General features: G+C 39.8%; 1 protein-coding gene across 3 annotated transcripts in view; it reads left to right on the forward strand.

The window, feature by feature from the left end:
* LOC127447694 (neuropilin-2-like) overlaps positions 1 to 13,197 on the forward strand; it is a 98,720-nt gene that overhangs the window by 3,724 nt on the left and 81,799 nt on the right. For all 3 annotated transcript variants that reach the window (XR_007898412.1, XR_007898411.1, XM_051709702.1), the window contains exon 2: positions 6,124 to 6,298. Coding sequence is in view for 1 of the 3 variants with exons in the window: in XM_051709702.1 (XP_051565662.1) it covers positions 6,124 to 6,298 (175 nt within the window). In the remaining 2 variants the exon portion in view is untranslated. The remainder of the gene's footprint in view (positions 1 to 6,123; positions 6,299 to 13,197) is intronic.

Below are 13,197 nucleotides of genomic sequence, written 5' to 3' on the forward strand. Positions count from 1 at the left end.
GAATTTCTAGGGGAATATGAAAGCAATTCTCTCCTGGTGCTGGTTGTATTCAATTCCGAGTGAATGGAATCTCTTTAAAGTTTCATCAGATCCCTGCTAAGCCCATTTGTCATGTTCCTTTTCTGCTGTTCGGTGGCCTCGAGCTTATTTAATTTTCCATGCAAAAGTCTTTGGTTTTAAAGACAATTGGTTCTGAGTTTCACTTCTTGGTTCCCGCTAAGTCACCTGGTTGACATCTGTTAGATCCTCACCTTGTACAGTATGTGTATATATATGTGTGTGTGTGGAGTTTGGTTTCGTCCAGCAGCACCTCCTCTGAGCCCTTTATACTGTTGACACTGATGAAAGGCAGATGTTGAGTTCTGGTAACCTCTTTGTGTGTGAGGTACTCAGTGTACTGCAACCCTCCGGTCTATCAGAGGGTTTGATACACAAACACTACAGATTAGACCAGAGCAATGCTTTCCATGCCTGCTGAGTAATCTCTTCAAATTGCATGTATTCCTGTGCCCTGTGCAGAATATGCCACGTCTGCACAGTTCTGGTGAGCTATACTTGGCAAAGCAACTCACAAAACCATTGAACCTCACAGTTTAATCCAAAAAAAAAAAAAAAAAAAAAGCTTTAGTTTGAGCAACAGGCCAGTTAGAATCAATATGAATTGGATAAATGCACAGAATCTCTACAAATAACAGCCATTATGGAAATGACTGCAGTTTGTTGTCATGTCTACCCACTGTTTTTTTTTTTCCATCTCTTGTAATGGGTAATATTAGCACTCCCTCAGCAGAAAATGGGCCTGTAAATCAGCTAGAAGAAGGTCAGATATTTGTATTTGCGCCAGCAAATGCGCAGGCACACATTCGCTCACTCTTGTATGGCAGGCGCTGTAAAAGTGCTGAAACAGTGCTATCGGGATGAAATTCAAAACAAGCCTGAAAGCCATAAATAATGCAGTTCCATTCTTATTCCCCCACCCACCTGCTCAGCACTGTTTACAGTTACTTATAGTCCTGAAGCAAGGGGGCTGGCGGCAGGCGTTCCTACCGGCAGCATCCTCAATCCTGCAGGAAGTGAGGCGGGGAGAGGTGTCTTGCATCTGAAGAGAGTAAAGAGAAAAAGGTGCAGGGTTGACAAACCGAGTGTGCCTACACCGGAAGCTCTGACTGACTGAGATCTGTGGCTGCTGTTTTGTGTACTCAGCAGAATGCCAAGCTGACTATAAGGTTGTGTGGAATAGTGAGCGTTTGTGTGCTGAGTCTTAGGTTAAGTGAGGATGGAAGATAGTATTGACCTGTGCTACAATCAAAGTTATTGATTGGTTCAAGCAAGATTTAATTTTGTGAATCGAAGGAGTTCTGTTGGCGAAAGTAGATTCAGTTTCTATTGAGCAGTGTGATGTTCTGCTTTAGCATGGCCATAATATGATAGGCCAGTCCTACTGCAATAGTTTATCATTCTTCAATCTCCCCAAGCCAAATCTAAAAGGCCTGTGAAAAAAACTCAAGAATAACTGGAATAGCCAGAATGATCTAGAATAACACTTTACAATTAGATTCTATAAATTAGCATTAGGTATCATAAACTAATAATGGAAAAAAAAATAAAAAAAAATTTGGTTAATGTTAATTTGTAAATATACTTTTGTGTGGTGTTATTTTGTTAGTTCATAATGCTTAACTAATCTTTTAACAATAAAAATGTATAACCATATATATAAATTATCATGAATCAAGATAAATACATGTTGTAAAAGTATTTTTCACTGTTAATTAACTGTTGCATTAACTAATGTTAACATATACAACCTGTCTGTTTCCCAACACCCAGCGGATGTAACTGTCACCTGTATTTGCACCCACAAAACAGCAAACACAGCCAAAATCTCTCTCTCTCTCTCTCTCTCTCTCTCTCTCTCTCTCTCTCTCTCTCTCGCTCTCTCTCTCTCTCTCTCTCTCTCGCTCTCTCTCTCTCTCTCTCTCTCTCACACACACACACACACACACACACACACACACACACACACACACACACATTTACACACACACAGGGTGTTGACTCTGGCCCAGTCACCAGGGCTGCGTACTGCTGTGATAGCATGTGGCAGAGACTGTGGATGGATAGACTCCTTTAGCAGCACAGACACAATAATTCATGAGGCCACCGCACACAACACAACACTACTGCAGTATCTCTCTCTCCCTGACTCCATCTCTCTCTGCTCAGAGCGGAAATGAATCTCTGCACTGACAGACCAGTTCTATGGAGGCCCAGAGAGGAAGAACACCTCCTAATGAGACCCGTCAGCCTGTCGACCCTCCTCCTCTTTCTGCGTGCACACACATACACATACAATCCGGCCCAGATCATATGAGAGTGTTGAGATGGTATGATTGTTCAGTTTCAGCCTCCAAGAGGTGTTATAACGTTGCATAGTATAATATAAAATAGTCCACAAGCAAACTCTTGAATTCAGCTGTTGTTTGGCTGTTCAGAATGAAATTTGTCATTTGAGGTGGGATTGCATTATATTTTCATGTTTAGTGGTACTTGATTTGTTATCATTTCCTGAAGTGTGTGTTGTTTCCTGTTGTTGGCTGCATATAAGTGGAGGCCAGGTGGGTTTTAAATCCAATCCATTACTGTGCTCACCTCTGTTGTCATAATAGCTTTCCAAATGTCAACACTTGAAATTCTGTTGCACTGCAAGCAGCTGGTGTCATTCCCCTGTTCAATATTTGACAAGGAACCATGTCAGGGTGAGGAAAGGTGAGTGGTCTACTGGGTTTCAGAATTAAGATGCTTTTTTCCTTGTTTAGTTGCAGTGAGCCGTTGATCTTAAACGGAGAGTTAATTTAGCTGAAATTTTTTTTTCATCATTTACTCACGCTCATGTTGTTCCAAACCCGTATAACTTTCCTTTTGGAACACAAAATATGTTAGGCAGAATGTTAGCCTCAGTCTCCATTCACTTTCATTATATGGAGAAAAAAAAGAAAAGATGCAATTAAAGTGAATGGTAACTGAAGCTAACATTCTGCTTAACATTTAAGTTATTTCATTACTTAAATGAACTCAAAACATGATTCATTTTTAACTTAACTCATTAAGATATGAAGAGGTTGCAACCAACCAACCATCTTGTTCTCCGACAGTAAGAGTCAGTGACTGAAGTGAGTGAATGTGTGAGAGATTAAGTGTGCAATACAGATGAGTTGTAATTGTTCACAGAATGCTCTGTGGAAACCAGCCACAGACCTCAAACTGTCAATCAAATCTCTTACTTCCTATGAACTGCTTCCCAGTGTCCTTACCGGGCCACTATGTGTGACGTTGGAACATCAGCTCTGTGCATGCTGGTTGCGCTGTATTTGTTGTGTATTTCAAGTAACAGCAGTACAGTGCTTTCGAGTTACCATTTGTTCGCCTGCACAGCACATTGCTGATTTACTGTAACTGGCGAATTCTTGAAAAAAAATTGTCCATTTCATCAATTCAGTTGAGATGCTTATCTTTTAGGAATTTGAAGCATAGTCCCACCTCCAGTTTAGCATAGTCGCTACACGGCATCTGATCTGAATCATTCAGTGCCTCTGTACCTTAAACATTTATACCCTGCCTCTCCATGAACATGTGTGTACGGTACGTACTGACACGGTAACACTATAGCAGAGGTTAAACAGCTGTGCGATCAGAGCAATAATGAATGAGAGTCATATCAATTATTTGAACTTTGGGAGCCGAGAGCTTGTTCAGGAAGAGAATGATAAACACAGGCAGGGGAGAGAGAGAAAGAGCGTACTATCTGTTTGTGTTATCCGCACAGAAAGGCATCTTTGTGGCTGATCACTGGACTACTCACAGCAATGGGATGACCTCTCACCTCATGCAGACACACTTCCTGTCACAGAATAGTTTGCCCTGTGTGATAGAGTGGTTATTGTGAAGAGAAGCTGAGAATATTGAAGATTATGTCGTAATGTTTGCAGACTGCTTGTGAGTGATACAGTTGTATGCTAGATGTTGCCTATGATTGAGTTTGGCAGCTGAGACACCGGCCACAAAGCATATTGTTTACTTGCACAGTTTCTGTTGATTTGAATTACACAAAGGGACACTGAACAAAGCTTTTTAGCTTATTGGCTGGCTGAGGTCAGCAGTTTCCTTTAAATTAATTAGAATCATTTGTATCACGTTGATTCACGTGTACTGAATTACTTCAGTCAATTGAACAATGACCAGTAATCATGGTAGAAAATGGTAAATAACCTAAAAAATTTACAGTAATGTATTTAAGTCACAATATTGTTTACCATGACTGATTCAACCTGAAAACATCAGGATGCACTAATAAAAGTAATTTTTAAGGGTCATGTCAGGTAGAAACAGCCTCTTAAGCCCCGTACACACATGCAATGACTTCCAGCGACATGAGCAACGACGACATTTGGTGACTAGATGTGGGCGTGGCGAGCGACACAACAAAGTTGAGAAATCTTAACTTTATGCAAATGAGGAGCGACTTTTTGGAGCGACAACCAATAGGAGGGAAGAGGGTGTCAGTGGGTGTCCTTTGAGATAATGGCGTCGAGTCAAGTCTAGACGGAGCAGCTTTGTGATGTTTCTGTGAGCGATTTCACTGTTCTTTGATTTGTTTGTAACAACATGCATTGATATACTGTAATAAAAAATTATGCGTGGGAAATAAGTTATCAGCAGTCTGTGTGAGTTTGATTTGTACATTGATAGATTGTTCATCTTTTATGAATGATATGATGGAATGAGCACTGCTTCAGTTAATATAAAACACTCTCCCTTGCAGAATGTGCATTTTTAGGGATAAGAAAACTGATTCATTGTCAAAATTAGAAATAAGTCTTAGTTTTTTTTATTAGTTTTTTTATCCCCTTTTTCTCCCAATTTGGAATGCCCAATTCCCACTACTTATTAGGTCTTTGTGGTGGCGCAGTTACTCACCTCAATCCGGGTGACGAAGGACAAGTCTCAGTTGCCTCCGCTTCTGAGACAGTCAATCTGCACATCTTATCACGTGGCTCGCTGTGCATGACACCGCGGAGACTCACAGCATCCACGCACAACTTACCATGTGCCCCATTGAGAGCGATAACCCCTAATTGCGACCACGAGGAGGTTACCCCATGTGATTCTACCCTCTCTAGCAACCGGGCCAATTTGGTTCCTTAGGTGACCTGGCTGGAGTCACTCAGCACGCCTTGGATTCGAACTCACGTCTTCAGGGGCGGTAGTCAGCGTCAATACTCGCTGAGCTACCCAGGCCCCCTAATAAATCATAGGCCTTGTTCAGACTGCCACTAAAAATCTGATTTGTTGCATATCCAGATTGTATCCAGATGAGTTTTTGATGAAATCGGATTTTTTCGAATCTGATTCAAACCACATCGGGAGGTGGTTTCAGATGCGATTGAAATCTAATTTTTTCAGATGCGTCTGAGTCTGGACGCTCTGGCTGCTCAAATCGGATTTCAAATGGTCTTTTGCGTCACTCTTAATGTGACACAACGATGATGTCAAAAATCGGTGACTGCAGCACGGAACGTCTCCTCCGTCGCTGAGTTTTTCTTGCGCAACGGAGGAGTTCTGCACCACGACTGGACAGGGTGCTTATTTGGAGAGCGAGATGATGCACCTCCATTTTCCCGCATCTGTTTTGAAAACATCGTCACGTGGGTACGCCTACGTCGTTCCAAAGCAACCCATGCAGACAGGTTGGTTATGTCTGAATGCGCAAATCTGATCTGATCACTTGCAATTAATAGTGCGGACAGTCTGCCTGAAAAAATCAGATTTGCCTGCAGTCTGAACATAGCCTTAGTTTTAACAGCAGTACATCTCATCTGTGAAAATATTTTCAAAAGACATGGCCAGATGTGCAGTCCACCAATAACGTTAGAGCAATAGCAGTAGGAACGCCCACTTGCGATTTCACAGTACAGAGACTAGCGACATCAAGTGATACAGTCGCTGCATGTGTGTACGGGGCTTTAGGGAACAACTGTGTGTAACTGCTTTTTACCGTGCAGTTGAATAATTTGAGTGAAGATGAATCACTGATCTTATGCCTTTCACTTCTTATCTCCACAGAGGCATGTGGTGGACATTTGGATGCTAGTGACGCAGGCTACATCACCACACCCGGATACCCGCTGGAGTACCCACCCCATCAGAACTGCAGATGGGTGATTACAGCGCCTGAACAGTCCCAACGTATTGTCCTGAACTTCAACCCTCACTTTGAACTGGAGAAACTCGACTGCAGGTGAGCAGAGAAGATTTAGTCGCTAAATATAGCTGTAATAACACTGTAATAACCCATGATTATCACACTGTAGTCATAAGTGAATATTTTGAGTACGTTACACCACAATCCATATGAAACAAAAATAAAAGAACAAAGAAATTAGAATGTGTCAGTGCAGTATTTTAACTCTAAAAAAGGCAAGCATATGAAGGTACCTCTGATGAATTCATTGCTATTTCTCAATACATTAGGGCCCACATAATACATTTCCATGTTTATTTCTAGAATATTAATTTTATAGCTTGTAGAAATCAAGAAAATAACATTGAAAAGATATGAGCGTTTGCCTCAAGGTCAGCTGCCTTCTCAAAAACATAATAAAAAAAATAAAACACTGCCTGTTTTACTTTTAGATAAAGATGTTGAGTTGATGCCACACTTTATATACAAAGTTGCATGTCCTCAGTATTTGCAGGGAATCCCTTTTTAATATTTTTCACAAAAATTTGACAGACTCATTCATTGCTCCTCTCCCCAGCCTCTTAAATGTTTGTATCCCCCAGGAGACAAAAACCTTTAAAGCTGAGTTGTAGTTCCTCTTACACAGTTCTCGATATCTGTTATTTTTTGCACTGTGAGTCCCAGACCTCATAGCACATAGAAAGTGAAGGAGAACAGCAAATTATTTGCTCTAATAAGGCTGTGTTTCATGCACCTTGGGCAATGAGGCAATCATGTTCTTTTCCTCTTTTTAATGAATGATTACTTATTAATTCTGTTGCATACCAAGAGCCAGAACTGTAGTGCCTTTACAATTGGGAAAAGGCTGCTGAAATGTCCAGTCTTTTGCCTAGTGATTGTTGGAGTCTTCCCATAATGCCCTGCTGAGTTTGGCGCTAGAGTCAACATTACAAACATACTCTTCTCTTTAATTAAATATCCAATAAACAAAGCTTTGACACACATTTCTGGGAATCATGAAAATGTGCAGGCTTGAGCTCACAGCATGAGGTTCACTGGCAGCTGTGCCGATTCCTCCCTCTAATGGACAGCAGCAGAAATGCATGGAACGTGGTCAAGAAATTCATGGAACCCGTGCATTCAGTATTATAGTATAATATGAAAGGAAGCCACTGAAGTTTTGCTTATTTTTACAGTTTGGGTGGAGATGTTTTAAACCATCTTTCATAAAGTGGGACAAAGTTGAGGGGAATTAGCAATCACTACTGATGACTTTGACATTCATATGTCATGTTTTAGAAACCCTTCTCGGCAGAGCCACAAAGCCTGTCACAACCTGCCACTTCAAGCTCTCTCACTCTTCTCACTGAATATTGCCCTTTGTCCTTTTGGCATTTATTACAATTTTGGATCTATTAATTATACATAGAAGTGTTTTTAAAGAGGGATTTATGGGATGGCTTTTGACATTCCTTTGTTGGAATTGGAGCATTAATTTTTCAGAAGCTTTTGTTGAAAGTCTCTTCTCGGAGCACTTTTAGCGAGCACAGCAACAGACAGAGAGAGAGAGAGATGAAAAGAGAGAGGCAGGAAGGTCTGATATATGATTCATTTTACCACTTTGCTTACTCCTTTGTGATTTGTGCACAGGATAGTACTGTTGTTATTTTCGTCTCTCTCTCTTGTGCATGATTGACAGAAGATGCTGCATGTTCCATTACATCACACATCCTTTTCTGTACTTTCCTCCCACTGTGGATTTCTTTGCATGTCCATTAGTAAACAAAACACTTAATTGAATCAGACACATTGCTCATTTTGGAGAGGAAAGTGGACAGTTTCCCAGTTGTTCTCAAGTTAACACAACCAGATCTAAGACTACAGTGTTTTTTCAACCTATCGTCTGCTGCACAGCTACAAATGTTTAAACCAGGTTTTTCACATTTATTGAAGAAAATTTGAGCCATAATTCTAGGGTTTTACTAGATGGTTGCAGTGTGTTCTTAGTTATTTTAAAGGTTTGTTAGTTCACCCATGTCCTCATGCAGTCACCCTCAATGTTGTGCCAAACACATATAACTTTCTCTCTTTTATGGAACACAAAAGGAGATGTTTAGGCAGAAAGGAAGAGACTGACTGTCTCAGTCACCATCCACTTTCATTGTATGGAAATAAGAAAGTTATAGGTTTGGCACAACATGAGGGTGAGTAAATGATGACAAAGTTTTCATATGTGGGTGAACTATACTGAGTGGTTGCTTGGTGGTCAAAAGGTTCCTAGATGTGCCTCGGGTCCCTTCTTCTATGAAAATCTGTTTTATCGTCCACCAAAGGCAAATTGAAATAAAAGAAATTGCATACCTTTCCTCAACATTGCTCAAAAGGTGTGGGACGTGTTACATACCAAAGTTTAATAATTGGGGTTAGGGGTTTGTTCAGATCCTTAACCCTTATTTTATATATATATATATATATATATATATATATATATATATATATATATATATATATATATATATATATATATACACAGTATATATACAGTATACACCGATCAGCTACAACATTAAAACCACCTGCCTAATATTGTGTAGGTCCCCCTCGTGTCGCCAAAACAGCGCCAACCCACATCTCAGAATAGCATTCTTCTCGCCACATTTGTACAGAGCGGTTATCTGAGTTACCATAGACTTTGTCAGTTTGAACCAGTCTGGCCATTCTCTGTGGACCTCTCTCATCAACATGGCATTTCCGTCCGCAGAACACCGCTCACTGGATGTTTTTTGTTTTTGGCACCATTCTGAGTAAATTCTAGAAACTGTTGTGTGTGAAAATCCCAGGAGATCAACAGTTACAGAAATACTCAAACCAGACCATCTGGCACCAACAATCATGCCACGGTCAAAATCACTGATATCACATATTTTCACCATTCTGATGGTTGATGTGAACATTAACTGAAGCTCCTGACCCATATCTGCATGATTTTATGCACGGCACTGCTGCCACACGATTGGCTGATTAGATAATCGCATGGATGATAGTTGGTGCCAGATGGGCTGGTTTGAGTATTTCTGTAACTGCTGATCTCCTGGAATTTTCATATATAGCATTCTCTAGAATATACTCAGAATGGTGCCAAAAACAAAAAAACATCTAGAGAGGGGCAGTTCTGCGGATGGAAATGCCTTGTTGATGAGAGAGATCAACGGATATTGGCCAGATTGGTTCAAACTGACAATGTCTATGGTAACTCAGATAACTGCTCTGTAAAATTGTGGTGTGAAGAATAGTATCTCAGAATGCTATTCTGAGATGCGGGTTGGCGCTGATTTGGCGGCACGAGGGGGACCTACACAATATTAGGCAGGTGGTTTTAATGTTGTGGCTGATTGGTGTATATATATTAGGGATGGGCGATATGACCGAAATCTTATATAATGATATCAGTAATTTTATACAGTATCACGATAACGATATATTTCACAATATAGTAATTTGTTTTTTAAACCAATACAAATTGGTTTTATACATTAAATAACTGTATTGTAAAGACTTTTTTTAATTTTTTTTTTTTTTTTTATCCAGTCATTGAATAAAATACTTTATAAATGAATACTACTTCCTCTTGTATAATTTTCTATTTATTTAGAACTTGACAAACATAAAGTAAAAATAAAAGTCAATTGGTGGTTATCAAAAAGTGCTAATCAACCTTACCACAATGCTAAATTTCACATTTCAGTCTGATGTTGTTGACTGGTATTATTATTATTATTATATTATATTATTATATTTATATTATTATAATTATTAACACTTCATTAAGCTCTTAATGGTTTAAGTCATCTCTGTAGACAATATTTGAATATCTGAAAGCAAAGCTGGTTTGTTTTCTATTATCTAACAATATTCAAACTCAATTTTATTATGGGTGATGATGTGTAGTTAAAAACTCCCCATGAAAGATAAGACAATTGTTGGCGCATGACACATTGTTTTAGCTGTTTTTCTCATTAGTGTTGGTTAGAATGTCACACTCTCTCGTGGTTTGAGATGTACTGTATTACTTCCTCCATTGCACTTTAAGGTAAAAAACTCAATAGAATTCAAACCAGTTTTGAAGTTTGTGCTACGATAGAGAGAAACCGGATTGAGTAGTGCGAGTGATCACACTCTCTGCGTTCCCCTCTTTGTGGAGCACAATATTGAAGCCTGCTGGACTCGTGCGCACTTTCATGCTTCAGAGACAGCGTGCACGACAATCACGTGAAACACAGATGCGTGTGTGAGATAAGAAGCACATTCGTGAGGAGAATGCCATTGAATTTGCTCAGTCTCACGGGAAGCCACTCCGCCTTCCTTCTCCATTTCTCAGACAGAATGTGTACCACGTACGTGTTACATGAACAGAATGAGGTGCACATTTCTTGCCACGTGGTGGTGATTTTGCATAATAACAATACAGACGATAATCCAAAATGTATAATGGTTGCCAAGTTTTCAACCAGCATTGATCACACCTCGGATAAACCTAGCTGACTACGATACCCCTGCAAAAGCAATAGTGTGAGCAATAGTAATCATGATTACTAATTATCCATCAATAAAATTCACGTTAAATGAAGAGAGGCTCCTATTTCTTGTTTACTTCTTAGTGGAGTAGAATGTAAGCTGATTTCAACTGTCTTTAGTTAAAGGATGTTGTTTGGGGGTGAGAGCAGAATTGGGTTAAAATTGAGTTGTAAGTCTCTGGCAAGTATGCTGATAGGGGTGACTACAGCTTTATAGGCTCAGCTGATCACCGCCTTGACCCTGATCTGATTTGATCTCTGTCTCTTGGTCTTGGAAGCCCTGTGACCATTTCAACCACAAAAAGGTTAAGCATGGTTATTTACAGCCTATGACATCACAGAGACATTAAAAGCTTCCATTACGGAAGCGAAGCCTCACAAATAGACTAATTATATGTCAGGTTGTTTAACACAAAGCAAGACCAGAAAACTTGAGTCTTCTCGACTAAAATCAACAAAATATAAAGTCGCTTTAGCTTTCTTGACAAGCCTGGCTTGTTCCCTGCTGTTTCTGTAGTGATTATTGTTTTTGTTCGTTGGCCAGGCACATGAATTAATGACAAATTTGGGAGTATTGAGTTATTTTGGGCCCCAACACAATCTTAATTGTTCATGCATAGTAAACATAAGCATGGCTTTAAAAAACAAGTCGTAAAATGATCTATCCATTTGCTCATGGAAACACTGTAGCTATTCTTTGAGTTTAGAGGTCTGCTTCTCCTATTAGCTTCATCAGGGAAAACTGTGTCATGCTGGAGAGGTGTTACATCAAAGTCTTTGCAAGATGGACAGATTCTTCTATTGTGTTGCAGAGACTCACAAACGAATATCAAGAGACACAGGTTTGTGCAGCACATGGGTAGAGTAAGACAGAGTTCACAGCTACAGTATGTTAAAGATGGTCTATATACCCTGGTTAACAGCATGGTTATGCACCAAATCAGCACTAACCAGCACAAAACATCTTGGACCAGCACGAAAATGCTTGTCTACATTGATTTTTTTTTCTTTTTTTGGTAACCTATAAAATGTGTTTTATGTGGTAACGTCTTTTTTTCTCTTCTTTTTTCGGCAATGTAATAACACAAAATGCCTTTTCATAACCAATTTTTAATTTTTTTAGATTTTAATAAATCTACTTCCTTCTCTTATTATGGGTGTGTATGTATGCAATTTGAGATGGTCCTGCATATGTATTATACACTCTCACCCTTCACACATTTTGTGTTTAAGACACTGTGGGAAGACGGTTTATTTGATCTATGGTGATACTGAGGTAATAACGGCTCAGTATCTTTCCACTGGATGCAACCAGCAGCTAAGCGCCATACTTAATTTATTTAACTTGAAGCGTTTTCCTGTCAGATACGTTTATGCCGCTCAGGGATCATATCCAGGCATACCCTTCGGTCCTGAATCTGACTGACTGAAACATGTTTATGTGCACACATGCTGAAAACTGGCTGAACTTCTGACATTCCCCTTTGACCCTAATAAAGTTTAGTTTGTCTCTCTGCCACCACACCCTCATGTTTCATCTTTCCATCCAGTTCTCCTTTACTCTGTCAGATCTTCCCTTCTGTCTTGCATTATTTTATTCTTGGTCTTCTATTCACACTCTTTCCCCTCCCATTTGTAAAGACCAGTTTAGACTAGCATGCATTTGCAGGCTTGTTCATGCTGGTTTATGCTGGTTAGTGCTGATTTGGTGTTGCTATAACTAGCGGATTAAAACATAGGTGGTGAAGCTGGTCACCAGCATGGTCATCTTAATAGAGCTAGTTGTCATCATTCACTCACCCTTATGTTATTCCAAACCCATATGACTTTCTTTCTTTAATGAAACACAAAGGGCAGAATGATAGCCTCAGTCACCATTCATTTTCATTGCATCTTATTTTTTCTCCCATACAATGAAAGTAAATGTTGACAGGCTAACAATTGGTTTCGAACAACATGAGGGTGAGTAAATAATGAAAACATTTTCACTTTTGGGGGAATGAATCTCTTTAAGAAGCCTGGTCAGGACACCAGCACATCAGCATCCCATTCTGGGGACCTGCATTCTGATACACAATGACAACCAGCTATGTTTGTCTCGCTTTCTCCCTCCTTCTCTTTCTGTACATTTTCAGCTCTCTTGTTCTATTTCTTTTCTTCTTACTTTCCCCCTCACTTTCTTTCTCCTCCCTTTCCCTCTGTCATTCTGTCTGATTAAAATGAGTCATCTCCCAAGGCACGGCCCATTCTCAGCATCGCTTTATTCCACATTCCCCTCAGTCAGTGCTCGCTCTCATCAGACATGGATGAAGTAAACAGTGTTGATTGTTCAGCCAGACTCCCATGGCAAAAGCTTCCTCCACAGCATCTACAATGCTCTAC

The sequence above is a fragment of the Myxocyprinus asiaticus genome, chromosome 11 (assembly GCF_019703515.2).
Source record: "Myxocyprinus asiaticus isolate MX2 ecotype Aquarium Trade chromosome 11, UBuf_Myxa_2, whole genome shotgun sequence".
Classification (NCBI taxonomy): Eukaryota; Metazoa; Chordata; class Actinopteri; order Cypriniformes; family Catostomidae; genus Myxocyprinus; species Myxocyprinus asiaticus.